The 16,769-nt window shown below is 43.2% G+C and overlaps 1 protein-coding gene across 10 annotated transcripts in view; it reads right to left on the minus strand.

The window, feature by feature from the left end:
• The window catches only part of MYO5A (myosin VA), a 101,336-nt gene that overhangs the window by 33,480 nt on the left and 51,087 nt on the right, over positions 1 to 16,769 (minus strand). For all 10 annotated transcript variants that reach the window (XM_074836915.1, XM_074836913.1, XM_074836910.1 and 7 more), the window contains 9 exons: positions 16,055 to 16,320; positions 15,402 to 15,483; positions 12,740 to 12,880; positions 11,828 to 11,953; positions 9,591 to 9,674; positions 5,990 to 6,151; positions 3,938 to 4,035; positions 1,396 to 1,482; positions 1,189 to 1,297 (listed from right to left, as the gene is read on the minus strand). In XM_074836915.1, coding sequence (XP_074693016.1) covers positions 1,189 to 1,297; positions 1,396 to 1,482; positions 3,938 to 4,035; positions 5,990 to 6,151; positions 9,591 to 9,674; positions 11,828 to 11,953; positions 12,740 to 12,880; positions 15,402 to 15,483; positions 16,055 to 16,320 — 1,155 coding nt within the window. The remainder of the gene's footprint in view (positions 1 to 1,188; positions 1,298 to 1,395; positions 1,483 to 3,937; positions 4,036 to 5,989; positions 6,152 to 9,590; positions 9,675 to 11,827; positions 11,954 to 12,739; positions 12,881 to 15,401; positions 15,484 to 16,054; positions 16,321 to 16,769) is intronic.

Genomic DNA, 16,769 nt, shown 5'->3' on the forward strand with positions numbered 1-16,769 from the left:
ATGAAAGCAATACAGGCACATGTAGAGTTTCCTGCTTAAATTGTGGATGACCCCTCTGAACAGTCCATCTTCAACTATATTACACAGTACAAACAAAACAGCTGGGGCTTCAAATATGTATGTGTCACTTATTGCATCAGGACTAAGCCAGAACAAAGCATCTCGCTGCTGCTCAAACACATCTGAAATTTCAGAACTAAACCAGAAAGAATAATACTCTATTTCTATAGGCTATAGTACTACTTGGAGGGAAAAACTGAGAATATACAAAGGTACATTGAAAAAAATTAATTTTGTTGATTGTTTGATGCAAAGTTAAAAGGAACAGCAGTCAAAGAGCTACAGCTTAGGATACATTTAACGCTATAAATACAGACACATGCATATAAACCAAAAGATTTTAGTTAAGTCCACCCAATGACACGGAATTAAAAAAGCGAAGCCCCAACCTGCTTGCACAGTATTTATTTTTTTTTGTTTCCATAAACATCCTAACTTTGGCATTGCACTTCAGCAAAGCAAGCTTTATGCTTTTATATCTTCAGTAAACTTTGTCTCTTTTTCTTCCTAACTGACACTTCCGAGTAGTCTCAGTTAACCACCTTCTACTGAGAACTGGCTGGAACTGTCTCTTTGGAGCCTGCCTGCCCCCCGCTGTTCATAGGTCCTTAAGAAATCCCAAGAAACACATCAGTTCAGGTGCAACGCCAGTGGTGTGGATGGCAGAGCCTGGGAACGTAGAGTTGCAACTGGAGGTAGGAGGCAAAGCAAGAGGCTGCTGAGGTATGAGGACAGCCATGGTGCTAAGCAAGGAGACAATGTCACAGGGACAAAAGGAGTGAGAAAAGTTGGCTTCAGCACAGGAGCTGAGAGGAGCAGTGTGAAAGACACAAACACATACACAGACAGAAACACCTCCACATTAGAAAATTCCCAGATAACTATACCTTACTTAAGGTGTGGTTAATGCATCTTGCCGTTAAGCAAGGTAAGGCTCACCCTCCACCCACCCACACTTAAAATCACTGTGTTCCTTTCCTGTGATCACTGGGAAATTCTACAGTTCCTGTGCTAATACTGGTGGTTTCGTACTTTGTGCAAGTACTAAAATAGTGTGGCTATGAGGGAGTAAGGGATGCTATCTTTACTCTTTCAGATTCCAAATGCTCTCAGCACTAAGTCTAGTACCAGGATCAGCTTCTCCAGGACATTTTTACATGTCTGCTTTCGGTCACTAAGGACATCTCTCTGCTTCATCAGAACACGGTAACGGCTGAAGAACTCTTGGTATGTCCACCTGTCCCAAAAACAGAGACAGTGTCAGTCCCAACAATGAATAATTCTCTTAAAAAGAAGAACTGCAGCTGAAAGCCATCTAAACAGAGGTAAACACACCTGGAGGGGAAGCCAGCTGCACTGATTCGGATGGTCTCCAGTACACCGCAAGCTCTCAGCTGCTGCACTGCCCGCTTTTCATCGAATCTATGTAGGAATAAAAAGAACCTGTGGATGTGGGGCTAGTTTTGCACTACAGGGGGTCTCTGGCCCTGCACACACCCAGGACAGGAGTGGCACAGAGGGGGAGCAGGGGTGGGATGTGATGGGCTATTAACAAGTCCTGCTAGTGCTTCTGCAACTCAGCAATAACAGAGGACAGCCTGACAGGGGAATTGCCCAAGCCTGTCGGCTGCTGCACACTCCGTGTCCTTTCCTGTTTCCCTTTGGCCTGCCCATTATCCATGGGTCTTTTTGTGCCTGGATTTTAGAGCTTTTTGAGAAAAGCTCTAAGCAAGTTCATATATGAAAACAAAACAAAAAAAAGGACTAAGACATTGGGAAACGTTGGAATCTGAAAAAGCAAATTCCAGCAAATGTCAAATGAATTCAAGGACTGCCAGTCACATTTAAAACAGCTAGCAATGAAAATGCTGTTATTTTTCCTCATATACTGCCATAAACAAAAAAAAAGCATCAGGATTTCTCCCTCTTTTCATCTCCCGCTGTAAGTACATGCACATGCACACAGTGAATCCATAACAAGAGAAAGGAGACACACCACTCCTGAGTGAGCAAGGTTCAGCAGAACGTCGGTGATAAAAGGAAGACTAATGAAAATGTGGGCCCTCTCCAGAAAGAAATGGGAGACCTGGGTACCAGCATATGGAGAAGGCTGAGGTACTCAAATGACTTCACTCCCTCAGTCTTCACTGGCAAGTGCTCCAGCCACACCGCCCAAGATGCAGAAGGCAAATATGGAGACTGGGAGAAAGAAGAACCACCCACTGTAGGAGAAGATCAGGTCTGAGACCATCTAAGGAACCTGAAGGTGCACAAGTCCATGGGACCTGAGGAGATGCATCCAGGGGTCCTGAGGGAACTGGCAGATCAAGTGGCTAAGCCACTGTCCATCATCATATTTGAGAAGTTGTGGCAGTCTGGTGAAGTTCCTTCTGACAGGAAAAGGGGAAACATAACCCCCATTTTTAAAAAGGGAAAAAAGGAAGACCCAGGGAACTACAGGGCAGTCAGTCTCACCTCTGTGCCCAGCAAGATCATGGGAACTATACTAGGGCACATGGAAAATAAGGAGGTGATAGGTAACAGCCAACATGGCTTCACTAAGGGTAAATTGTACCTGATGAATTTGGTGGCCTTCTACGATGGGGTTACAGCACTGGTCGATAAGGGAAGAGCAACTGACATCATCTACCTGGACTTGCACAAACCATTCGACACTGTCCCACACAACATCCTTGTCTCCAAACTGGAGAGACATGGATTTGACAGATGGACCACTCGGTGGAGAAGGAATTGGCTGGATGGTCACGCTCAAAGAGTTGTGGTCAACGGCTCGATGTCCCAGTGGAGAGTGGTGACGAGTGGCGTCCTCAGGGGTCGGTGTTGGGACTGGTGCTGTTTAACAACGTTGTTGGTGACATGGACAGTGGGATCGAGGCACCCTCAGCAAGTTTGCCGACAACACTGAGCTGTGTGGTGGGGCTGACACACTGGAGGGAAGGGATGTGGGATGTGCCATCCAGAGGGACCTGGACAGGCTGGAGAGGTGGGCCCGTGCAATCCTCATGAAGTTCAACAAGGCCAAGTGCAAGGTCCTGCCCATGGGTCAGGGCAATCCCAAGCACAAATACAGGCTGGGTGATGAGTGGATTGAGAGCAGCCCTGAGGAGAAGGACTTGGGGGTACTAGTGGATGGAAAACTGACTATGAGCCAGCAGTGTGCACTCACAGCCCAGAAAGCCAACGGTGTCCTGGGCTGCATCAGGAGAAGTGTGGTCAGCAGGGTGAGGGAGGGGATTCTCCCCATCTACTCTGCTCTCATGAGACTCCACCTGCAGTGCTGTGTCCAGCTCTGGGGCCCCCAGTATAAGAAAGACATATAGACCTGTTTGAGCGGGTCCAGAGGAGGCTACAAAGATGATCAGGGGGCTGGAGCACCTCCTTTATGAGGACAGGCTGAGAGAGTTGGGTTTTTTTCCAGCCTGGAGAAGACAAGGCTCTGGGAAGACCTTATAGTGGCCTCCCAGTACTTAAAGGGGCTACAGGAAAGATGGGGAGGGACTCTTTATCAGGGAGTGTAGGGGTAGGATGAGGGGTAACGGGTTTCAATTAAAAGAAGGTAGATTTAGATTAGACATAAGGAAGAAATTCTTTATTGTGAGGGTGTGAGGCACTGGCACAGGTTGCCCAGAGAAGCTGTGGCTGCCCCCTCCCTGGCAGGGTTCAAGGCCAGGTTGGACGGGGCTTTGAGCAACCTGGGCTAGTGGAAGGTGTCCCTGCCCATGGCAGGGGGGCTGGAACTAGATGATCTTTAAGGTCCCTTCCAACCCAAACCATTCCATGATTCTATGATCCTCCAAGGCCCTGGGCAATTCCCTCCCATGCACAGGCTATAGGAACCATACATGAACCAGCTTACGTGAACGGAAACTTGAAGTCGTTAGGCTTAATACAGCGCACGTAGTGTGGAGTTGTAGCGTTCAGGGTTTCCATCAGCAGATGAAGAGAATTTCGAAACTTTTTGAAAAAGGAAAAGGGAAAAGTATCAGGGAGTAGCCTCAATAAATTCAGTCATGTTTGAGATAACCTCAGGAAATGGGCCTAGGGATATTTGCTTATTTATAATAATGCTTTTGGTAATAAACACCAGCTTGGTTTTGTTATGGCAATAGATTTTAGTTTCAGATACCACCTTTGGGTGAATTATGTTACAGTGAGAATTCTAAATGTTAGGCCTTACAGGAGTAAAGGTCCCATATCTGCATGCGATAAATTACTAAAAAACATGGCAAAGACAGTTGTTTTCAGCTTCTGACTGCCTCATCTATCCTTATCCTTGTCTAATCCATCTCTTCGTGACTAAACCTCATGGCATATGACTAAATAGTAAATTCATTTAAAATGAATTTGAAATCAAATTTAAAATCAAGAGTGGTAAGAAAAAAAGTATCTGATCCCAATGTTAGACCTACCGAAGATAACTTTGAAAGTCCAATATCCGAGAGTTTTAGGAGCTTTACTTTTAAAGAAGTATCAGGACCACAAATACCTAACATACTGCAGTGTATCCTTCTAACCCTAACAGATAAAGAAAACTATGAAAGCACGTCTCAGATGTTTTAAACGTATTGGTATGGATTTCCCACTTTCTGTTGAACTCATGATTCTAAGCCAACCTCTATTTCTACACAGAATATGATAAAAATCACTTTTGTATCAGCTTTCTTTAAAATTTATAAATTCAACCTGTAGTTTCAGTCTGACAACAAAACTGTAAGGCCTCTACCAGCCTCAGATACTGTCCGTTTGCAAAATCAGAAATGAAGTTCAAATTAAAAAGATAACTGGGCAGGGGTTCTCTTGCACGAATTGCAGAAGATTGGAATTTGCAGCCTGTACCATGAACACATGCCAAGCAGATTTGCAATCTGTACAGCAGCATAAATAACCATTCCTATTCCTACCAGCAGCTTGACATAGCTTGCCTGAGGAAGGTTATAGAGAAATTATGAATATCCAAATCAAACATTCTCTGAATTCCCTGATTTTCACTTAGCAGTGTGACTAACTCATGACTGCACAGACACTGCGCTAACATCCTTGTTAGGGTATTGACAATCATCCAAAGCAGTGGACAAAGCCCAGGCATTTTTGGTGATTTTACCAGAACTCTGAGCACCCAAGAGATGTGGCTGCTTCAGTCTTCAAGAACTGGCAGGGGACTCTGATACAAAGAACTTATTCTCCCTGAGACCTCGTGTATATTCCAGGCTGTCCTACAGTAACATAAAAAGAGTTATCCACGCAGATCTCCTGGAAGCCCCAGGCAAAAGAATGCTACTACTCACTAGCAAAGTGGTACAGGCTGGCAAGTAGAGAAAAACTGAGTACTAAACTGTCAGAAAAGTTCCCCCTGGCTCCTATGTATAGTCTGAGGGCCAATCTGCCATATGAAGCACTGACTGGGGACATAACCATCTTGAGAAAACACCTGTTAAACCTGTTGAGTGGAAAGTAACAAAGAAGTGAGCTCTCCAGCCATACCAATCTGCATGCTTTTAATTTAATTCTGGCACATACACATGGATATTTTGTTTAGCCCATTGATAACTGGAACCAAGTTTTCTTGGGGACTAAACTCTGACTTTTGATTTGTGTCGGACAGTGTGGTACATGATCAAAAAGTCCCAGTACAAGATTTTCAAAGTCTCTCAGCATCCAGCATGTTAAACCTATTTTGAAAAACATGAGTTTTGGTTTTGGTGCCACAATAAGAATGGAGCTCCATGAAACTGTAGCCCAAATGTATTAGTAATTTAGGTATATTTGCTCCAAACTGTAAGTCATAATCAGCTGCACCTGTCTCAAAAATCACAAGGGATCCCAAGAAGCACCAGCATACCCTAAGACCTATGAGACAGAGGGAGGTAGAGGGTGAATTTATTTAATAGAGCTGCATCTTCAAACTCACCTGATGTCCCACAGTTTTCTTATGCTCCTTGCTTGCTTGACCTGGCCTGGCCTTGGCTGGTTTTACAGCTGTTCGAGACAAAGGCACGCGCCCTGAAGGGGTTGCTGATGTGGGACTGAGGACCTTCTCCTCATCCTGGAATAACTCTGGTAGCAGCTTAAACTGGTTTAACAGCAGAAAAATATACAGAGGGTAAGAATCCAGCAAGTGATTGCACCCATTTGTGCTTAAGGTGGTTAGAATCCAGGCTGTTTGTGTAAGCACTGGGGTTTTGTTGAACTCCACATAGGGGCAAAAGCAAAAAAGCATTCAAGCTAGTAGTACAGTGGGCCATGATTTAATACTGAAAATTTTGTGGGTTTGATCAGTGAGTCTCCTTCTGAAGATAAAATTCTGATTTGAGGTTTTTTTCATAAGGCCAGCAATAGCTTCCATGTGAAACTGTTAGGTACTGACAGCAGTTTCATAAGTACCACTTGCAATTATATATGGCTGCTTTGATCTAAGAAGGAAACAACAGGGTCCTCTCATATTCCAGTGGTGCATCAGACTCCTTTGTGGTTGAAAAATATCTAGGACACTGAATAACCCAGCAGGCAACAAAGAATATTCCTGCTTTATCACTCTAAATTGAAACAATCAACTTAAAAGAGTAACCATCAATTAAAAAAAAACATTAGCCAAATTGGTCTGACTGAAGATGTACTCTCAGGCCAGTGGGAGTGGAGGAAAAACCTGAAACATCCTTCCAAGTATCAGACAGGGCTTCTGGTTTCCTTTCTCTAATGGCTACAAAATACACCCATGTATAATAGCTGCTTTGAAGTAACTTGTAACTAAAAATAAAACCACCAGGTCTTTCTACTGACAACTACAGCACTTCAGAAGCATTATAGGAGTAAGAAAATCTGAACTTCACTACCTGTCAATGAATAATCTTTTATCTAGCATCTGTGCATTTTCTCCCAAGAGATAGGAGCATTCAATTTTCAGTACTAGAAAGTGCTTGGGCTAAGTACAACCTAAAAAATAAAAAAATTGGTTTTGCCTTATAAAACTTGGTGAGCATGCACAATATCCAATGAAACATGCGGCGCAACAAAATGGTACTTGTGCTCTGTGGTTGTGCCAGATGGACTAGCAGAAGGCAAAGTAGCATCTAGCACAGCACTCCAGCATAATATAATGACGACAAATGCTACAAAGGTATCCTAAATTCTTGAACTAAAAAAGGAATATCATAGCTTAGCTTTATCTCACCTGACTCTGTAGGATTAGGAGCAGAATCACCTTAGATTACCTCTAGCTGGTGGAAGAATGACATTTCCAGGGGGTGATTTAGCCCATCTCCTTCCACTGACTCAGCAAAGAGTTCAGGATGACTGGGCCACCACCACCTCCTTCAGCTGCCCGCGGTCAGATGGAGTGAATCGGTATGCACAGGCATCTGAGCTACAGAGCCAAGTCTTTTCATCCTGTACAGAAACTTATTTGAAGGCAATATGCTTTGTCTGAAACTCCTGATGCTCTCGCACAGCAGGAGTGGGGGTGGGAAGGGGGTGCTCAGTGTTTCGATTGCAGATGGATGAGCTCTTTTAAGCTATCAGTACCTAAGACTCATTCCCTTTTTCCAACCCTGGGAAAATCCGCCTGTAAAAATGGGTTCAAAGGTGCCATTTTCATAGACACTGCCTCAGTTACTGCATGCAGAAGAAAGGAGCACTGTGTGGCCTTCTGCAGCCGAGGTCAACAACAGGAGAGCATTGCTGAGATGATCCACACTGTGAGGGCATTCATGTTTTCTTTTGGTTTTTAGTACCTTATCAATTTTCTTTGTTTCGCAGAACACTTGGAGTGTTCAAAGAGATGGAAAACACTGATCAAAGGGCAGATAATTCACGTGGTAGAAAACAAGCAAGCAAGCAATTTTTTCCTTGTAATTTTTTCAGACAACTTAACAGACATGCTGCTAACAATCTTACAGATCATTTCTTTCAGTACAGAGCCACAACAGAAGATTTTAACAACATGCCAGTAGCAAGCATAAAAGCTGAGGACTGTTGTACTGTTTTCATGATACATGCAAGGAAACTGAACTAGTTCAAAGAGGTCCTGTGGGTGGATTTATAGAGAAGGCCAAAATAAATAGCTAAACACTAAAGAGTCTGCCAAGAGCATTGTGTGTCATGCACTTCGGAGAGCAATGCAGCATTCGAGCTGTATGTGAGAGTGGGCATGGGCAGGATGACAGATGATGCATTCAATTTAGAATTACCTTCTGTTGAATGTGCACAGCAAACCCAGAAAACAGCAACAACAACAAAAAAAAAAATCAGAAATGCAATCCCACTACAACTACTAATAAAGAGGGCCTGCTGAAAAATAAAAATGGAACATTCTTCTTTTGAAAATCTATTTGCTTCACAGCTGATTTTTTTTTTTTTAAACACTGGTTTTGGTAAAATTTACCACTGGGGAAAACCGTGTTGTTTCTTAGTGTTGAGACGGAGTTGACTCAACCTACTGAGCTTGCCTGACCTGTTGTCATGTTCTTAGTGCAGCTATGTTCCCCCTTCCTCACTGGGCTACATCCCCTGGAGCAGCCCTGCACCTCCACCCTGCAGAGCACACTGCTGCGCCACAGCAGAGCCCCAGCTACACGGGCAGCTGGTCCCTGCCATCTGTCTCCCACACACTCAGAAACTCACTTCACTCAAACCATGTCAACACTTAGTGGAAAGTCTGCTGTGGTTTTTCATTATACTACACGTTTTAATCATTTAGCTTCATGTATCTGCTCAGAATAGAAACAGAAGAGAAAAATGTTGGTTTTCCTAATAGAATAGTATAATTTTAAATAGCCTGTCCTTGATACCCAGCTTCCTGGGCCATTAGAGCTAGCAAATTCCCAACAGCCATCACAGCACAATGTCAAGTTAATTGCCTTTACATTTCAGAAGACCACAACTAGCATTTTTGCCATTAAAAAAAGCAGACAGTGCCACTGAAGGCCTGTTCTATAATATTCCTTCATGGAGTAATTTTCAATTCAGATGTTATCTTTCTTTCACAGATATCAGGAAGGCAAAACTCCATAAATTCTGATTTGTGTCCTTAGGGTCTATAAATTTCATTCCTCTCTCATTTTATTTCTGGAACAGAACTTGTCTCTCCTCCAGAAATTTTTTGCTCAATTGTCAGGCCATAAACAAGGAGCTTCTGTTTTCAGATTACAAAACTAAGGGCTTAACTGTTAAGCCTTCTTATACTACTACAGTATATTAGAATTCCTTGATGCCTTTACAGGAAATATAGCAAAATTTTGTGAAAAGTAAAAAAAAAACCCAAACAAAAAACCCAATCCCCCCCCAAAAAAACCCAAACAGTGAAATCAGTAGCTAACACTGATCTTACATGGAGCAAAATTAGGCTACAGGACTTTCTAAATTCATACAGACAGACAAGAAAAACACAAACTATGTTCAGTTTCAGTTGATCTGATACCAAGAGAGAAATACTTCCTAGGCTTATAAGAAATTTTATATGACCCTTGATTCAAGGATTCATAACTGCAGAAGAAAAAAAAAATCCTTATACTAACCTTACTTGATTTTAGGACCTTAATTTGTTCTTCATAAACTGTGTCTTTATTCTTTTCCAAAAAGCCTTCACATTGATATTCCACCTGAAAATCATAATTTTACAAAAAGGTAAGTATTAAAAGTATTTAATAAGAATGTTTTGCATAGAATTCACCAGCTGTAACATTCACATTTGAAACAGGTAATTCTTGTGGATGTTGAAAATATCAGCTCCCAAGTGCATCTTTATTAAATATTTTCCTCAAAGAGAGTGCTTTCCTGTAAAATGTGAAACATTAAAACATAGAGATGAACACTGTTATTGTATTACAGCACATATATTTCACTGCTGAGATGCTTGTGGTAAGAGACCAGGATTGAATGGTTACAATAAAGATGAAGAATCAAATGTATGTTGAGCATCTCCTTCATTGAAGTTATCAGGGCTGCAAAAGCGTGTGAAATGCATCTGAGAACAAAGTATCTCATCTCATTAGCTGAGAGGCAGTAAGTAGATCTGCCTGAAGCTTATTATGAAAATGCCTCATTTGTACTCAGAAAGACTATTTTTACCAGAAGCAATAAAAAGTCTGAACATTGTGACAATACATAACGATCCTCTATCACAGGGCCATGGAGTCTCCTGGACCAAAGAGCTGCCAGTGGGTCAGATAAAAACCTAGTACTTATTTTACTGTCCTAATTCAAGGCTGAACAAAAGCCAAAAACTATTGTTAAAGGTCTATACCTTAGAATTCGATCTTGTATCAGTGGGAGTGCAGACTATAAAATAGAAGAGCAGACCCTTATAGCAATTTTGTTCTTTCAGAGCAAATAGACTGATAGCTATCAGCAGCCCCTCTTTCAGTACAGTCATTTATCAGTGCTTACACAATGACACCATACCCCAGGCTGCAAAACATTTCAAAAAATTCTTAGGGGGTAAGAAGGCAGAGGATCTCCTCAAGGTTTGTCCGCAGCTGAAAGCCCACTCTGAACATTACCTCAGGTGCCATTAATGTTCTTACTGCGGGAGAAAATGCCACGGGAGGGCAGCAGAATCTCTGCCTTCTCCCAGAGAAGACAACGTCAAGGCACAGAGGTTACTAACCTGCCAGCTACAGCTTTATTTTTTCCTTCAAGATGTCTGTATGTGTTCACGTAAGCACACAGGAAAGCATATAATGCTTAGCACAGACAGTGCATCAGAGCTTAGAGCTTTGCCAATACCTGCTTGGAGCTACTTTTAGCTTTCCTTGGCCCTCACTGCTCAGACTAGGCATAGGAAAGCCTTGTTTTCAAATATCAAAGTTTAGCCTAATGAACAGTACATAAAATATTAACTAAATCCTTTGTGTTCTCTCATCCACCAAATAAAACAGAACTCATGAATCTAAACAGTTACAGAGATATTCTTGCTGCCTTCATTAAGGTAACACTAGACGCAACAAGAACAGGACCCTCTTCTACCCATTCAGGAACCTGGGAGAAATAAGTGGAGGCAAATAAAGGCCTCCAACCCCTCATGTCAGCACATACAGACCTCCTGATAAGAATTCCAGAGCTTCTCCAAACTTTTTTCAACAAAGCCAACAATATTCTGAGGCAGCTTCTTTAACAGGCCAACTATCTTAAACAGGATTTTAAATTTTTTTTACTTTATTTTAACCTGAGGAGTTGCTCAGTTTGATGATGCATTGTGGGAGCTGAGCAATGCATGCTCCACTGAGATATCCCTCATCCAGCTTCCCAGAAACAGCTGTTCACTGCCCAGCAGAGGCGAGGGTGGGAGCAGTACATACTGCTCCTGATAAGAAGGGTGTGTTAGTCTCTTTCCTGCTTGCACGTTAAGATGGCAGCAAAACCAACATTGTTTTGTTGTTGCTCTTTAGCTAAGACTACGGTGAGATATATGATTTTCTATTTTGTGTATTTCTATAGCATAACTGGAACTGATACAATTATGCTGTGAATTGCAAATACACTAAGCTGTCATGTTGTGAAAAAGGATGGTTACAGCATGTGACAGGAGTCAGGAGCTCTTGTTTGTGCTCCTGGCTCTGCACAGCTGCCAGGCCAACTTTCTTCTCCTGATTGGGTGTACAGACAGGCACACATTTTGCAAGAAGCTGAGTAGAGCCAGGGATGCTGCTACTCAGTTGCTGCCTGTGACAGCCACCCACCCCACGGTCCCCTCCCGCGCACAAGCTCAAGCAACACCAGACACGGGAAGAGGTACCGGAGAGAAAGTCCTTACCTTGTCAGCAAAGTGCTTGATGATAAAAGCCTTATTTGACAAACGTGGTTTTTCAAAGAGGGCACATTTATTCAAATGAGTATTGTATAGTTTTTGGGCCCAAGTGTCATCCGAGCCTTTCGGCATCTACAGAAGAGAACACACAGTCGTTTAAAAAGTCTTGAAAACTTTTCAGTAGCAAAAGAAGCTAGGACGACAGGGAACAACACTCCATGGTTTACTTTCAAGCTCCAACTGCTCAGATTTCCAGCACTGCCATAAGCAAGGAAGCCAGTAACGAGCTATGCACTTGCCTTTCTAACACTCTGGACTGGGTGCAGCCCGGCAGCAGGTATAGCTGCTATGTGACACATACGACGCTAATAACACTTCCAGTGTCACACACCTGAAGGCAGGAATCCAAGAGGTACGTTATCTGACTGAGCAGCATCTCAGCAGGTCAGAACTCATCCACCACCATTAGAGATTGCTTGTGATGCTTTGTGATACACAAGAACCCCAAGCTGGGTTTCCACTGAAGCAGACACCACACGCCATCCCCTGTACACGGCTTGGCATAAATTAAACTAAGATAAAAGACAAAAGGTGAGACACCAAGCGAGAAGCAATTTGGAGAAATCTGACAGGACCAAAGACTGCACTCGCTATGCTCAGGAAAGAGAAAGTTGCCAGAGTCAAAACAAAGGTTGATCAGAGACTCAGAAGCAGATACATGATGGAGAGGAGGGAAAAAAGGCGTGACTAAAACCATTTTTTGTCCTTCTGTAATTGCCAATTCTGTTTGTGCATTCTCCAAATCCTTTCATCATCAGTGTCAAAACAATGGCTGTATGCAGATGACTTTTCCCCGTGAGACCCCAGAAGCAGGACGGCCGATGACCTCTTTCTCTATGAAAGCCATTGAACACACACCTTGCACTCCTCATCCAACAGATCCAGAACTCCCATTTTGGCCTCTATGAGGTTGATGCAAGGCTGATTGTCATAGAAATCAATCAAGGTCCATGGTATTTGTTCCTTCATATATTCTTCTTGTTCCAGCTTAAAGACATGCTACAGGACAGAAAGAAAACAGTTTTCTGAAATCAAATGCAGAATAAATACATTGAACTCTCACTTGAATTCATCTCGGCACATTAATCCAGGCTGTCAAGCGACCCACTAGTTCAACTGAATAAACCCTTTAACAAGTAAGTGTGTGAAAAATAAATTAACCTTTTTCCCTGGCCTAAAAACAACAGACTAAATTAAAGCACTCATCCATATTCTGTGCAAATAAGGTCTATTTTTTCCTATTTTTTTACTATATTGTTCCACAATTACTGTAAGCTCTTTTCTCTTATAACAAAAACACAAAACCCAGAAAAATCCTCAAGTGCGGGAACAGAAACTTATAAAGTGGGATGTGCCATGCATTTATGATTTTGAAGTTATGAACACGGCTCTATTTCAAGTAAAATTTCACTATAAATACTTTCACGTTTCCTTGTAAAAGAACAGAGCTCCATTTTCTCTTAAATGGCTGCTGATTTTTTTTCTAAGATGACGCACTGCATTACAATTTACTCTTCAGCAAAAACCTGCAAGAATGACTCTAGGAGTATTAGCACAAGAAATCCTTTAAGCAAAACTTTGTGGAAGATTTATCTGGTACGAAGATCAATAACAACGTAGTTGTATATTTATTTTAAAATATTATCACAAAAAACCTGCACACCTTTAATGAAATGTGCAAAGGAGATGAACTAGAACTTCAAGAAAAAAACGATATTAAACAGGCAAACTGTGGTCTTAGTAGCACAAGCACTCTTTTTAAAAACAAAAAGCCTGCTGAGTCCAGTTATTTCAAATGATGGTTTATCTCCCATTTACATTTTAATGCACACTAACTGCTCTGGCAGGCAGAACTGAACCCAGAGCACACCCCAGCGAGCGGCAGCGCTGTGGGCAGGGTTCGGGGGCCCTGCAGACACCTGTATCCGTGGAGCCGGCCTCAGTTGCCCCTCAGCTCAGCACACAAGCCCACAAACGCCTCACAGCTCTCGGGCACTCATCTGCTAGACAGCAGAAAACTATCCTGACAAAGCGCTTTACCCCTTTTATTTCATTAGCTTAACGCCATCCTTTCCAAAGCAGCGCTCCTTAACAGCGCCCACGGGAGCCATTCCCACCCTGCCGCTTAACGGCTGCGTTACACGCCGAGTTAATTCCTGACAGGAAAGCCAATGGTAGCGTTTTATTGGCGAGTCATATCCAACCTAAGTCCTCAAAGAAAACGTAAAACTATTTCTTCACTGTAAAGGAATTAGCAATTATGTGGTGAAAAATGTCTTCAGACCTAATTTGCCTTATGGGCTGTGGGTGGCCAGGCAGGCTGTGGAGACACGAGTGGCACTGGGGCAGTCCCCGAGCACCCTGCCCTCAGCTGGGCTCGGGCTGCCTTGGGCAGCACAAGAAGGCTTGCTGGCTGCCACCAGACACAGGGCTTTAATTTAAAGCACCCACCCCGTGTGCCTGCACGGCAGCCCAATGGGTCTGTGTCCACCAGCACTGGGTTTGCTAGCTTGGCAGGGCATCAACACAAAAGCCCCATGACCCTGTCCTTCGTGAGATGAGTGCTTACAACAACAGCACAAGAGGGAAAAGAACCTGGGGACAGTGACCTTTAGTAAAGAAGTGAACCCTTACAATTCTTACAGTGACTAGATTTTTTCTGTAGAACTGAGTAAACTCTGAGATACCTTGCACTTAGCAGTTATGACATCCCACTTACGGAGCTGAAGCCAGCCATGGCACTACCAGCACAGAAAGGGCACGCCGGGGCTGGAAAGCCCAGCCTCCGCTCCAGCACCCGGCTTACTCCCCAACAGGCATCCCTGCTGCTGGGATGAACAACGGCGCGGGGGGATCCGGTCCTGTGAGCATACACTGCCATGGAGGCACGCTCGTAAAGAGAGTTCAAAGCTATTCCCATACTGCAGCACAGCCTAGCAACAGACCTGGCATAAATAACTTGCCTCATCATTATGCAGGTAAGATATATAATTACAAACGTCACTAAGGCTGAGGAGAGAGAGAGAATCGTGATCTCTCTGGAGGAGGAGGAAGAGGCGCCTCTTGCCACACGTCAGTCATCAACTTCAGGATGAGGCTGAAAACCCTCAGAAAATAACGCCAGGAGAGGAAGCGCGGGTGGCAGATTTCCAGCAGCGAAGCCCTGCTCTCTGCTGCCCATGCACAGGCTCTCTTTGGGGGTTACAGAGACACAACTAACTCCAACTTCATCCACATGGTGCTCTCATTGACAGGCAATCTTGGAGTCTTAATTGCCAAGCACTGCTTCTGCCTTATAATTGTTACTCTGATCAGAATTTCAAACAGTCCCAGAGCAGCAGTTAGTCATAAAAATCTATTTCGAGGAGATAGTCGTTCTTTCCCCATCCCCCAAAGCCCACGGCCAGGACAGCTGGTTAATAGAGTGAAGGAATTCATCGTAACCACTGGGGACCCAATTAGCAGAATGGACTTGGGTGAGGGGAAAGGGAAGAGGAAATGCCAGTCATTTCCTACTTACCATATTGAACTGCTGCTGAAGTTTTTCGTTGGCATAGTTGATACAGAACTGTTCAAAGCTGTTGATTTCGAATGTCTCAAATCTAAAATAGGCAGATATCAAAATTACTAGTGCAGTGAAAAAAAACAGATTAAATGACCCCATAATTTTAAATTCCCTCCCTCCAGCCAAATTCATGGCATTACTCCCAGCACAAACAACCACAATCAAGCAACGAAGTACACAGGGAAATGGCAAATTGCAGTACACGAGCAATTCAGTGATGCGCCCTCTTTAGGCAGGGATGAGGAACACAGGGAAGAGACTGATGTTCCTGGAGAGCACGTCAGTTATCTTTGTCCTCTCTAGAAATGCCACCCTGAAGGAACCATGAGATGACAATTCCCTTGTAACCTTCCCCAATGCAATACATAAAGGAACTACCAACAGCAAAACTCTGAAATCCCACTATAAATGTCAAACCAGAAACTCAAGACAAAGATCTTAGATAGCATGTCAAAACTAAACACCTACTAAATTTCAGATGGAACAAGCAGCTGCTAAGGGTTTGGGTTTTTTTGTGTAATCCACGCAGCGTTACATGATAAAGACAAAAACACTTTGCAGTAAGATAATTATGTAAGAGGTGACATATTTCTGACAAAAAGACTCACCCATAAATGTCCAACACTCCAATGAAAGAATGTTGTTTTACAGTAGCGTGAAGGGCTTTGTTCACATGATCTACAATCCAGTTAAAGAGATTAGCATAGATATGTTTGGCAAGTGCATCTCTGGCATTGATGGCATGAAGTTTAGAAATTGGCTTGATGTAGGTTTCGGTGGCGGTTGCAAGCTTCCTATGGCAAAGCCAGTGTGCCATCTCTTCATACTCCACACCCATGAGGTCACAGAAGATGGTTAGGGGTTCATGCTTGGGCTAAAAAATCCAATCTTGTTAGGTCTTGAAACAGTATTACCAATAGTACACAATCATTGCAATCATGCAATCGGAAGAACTGCCTGCCTGCAGTGATCCAACAATAAGCAGCAACAGCAGCTTCCTCAGTTCCTACTCCTTCAAAACGTAACAAGTTTCCTATCCACTTATCACATTCACATTGCTGAAGTATATTAGTGAATCACAGTTTCCCCAAAGGTATTTTGCTATACTTGTGTTCACTAAAAAGCCCCACACAGGGAACCTGCAACCTTTGCAAAAAGGAATCATCTAGCTTCACAGGGATGGACTTGGTATTTTGAATTCTTATAACTAACTGTCTCAGTTTTGAGTGAAGAAGCTGGAGAAATGCAGAGGACAGGACATCAACTGTGTGCTAGGGACAGAACGGACTACAGCTCCTGAGCAGTGCTCTTGTCTGCTCATAC

The sequence above is a fragment of the Strix aluco genome, chromosome 12 (assembly GCF_031877795.1).
Source record: "Strix aluco isolate bStrAlu1 chromosome 12, bStrAlu1.hap1, whole genome shotgun sequence".
NCBI classification, from domain to species: domain Eukaryota; kingdom Metazoa; phylum Chordata; class Aves; order Strigiformes; family Strigidae; genus Strix; species Strix aluco.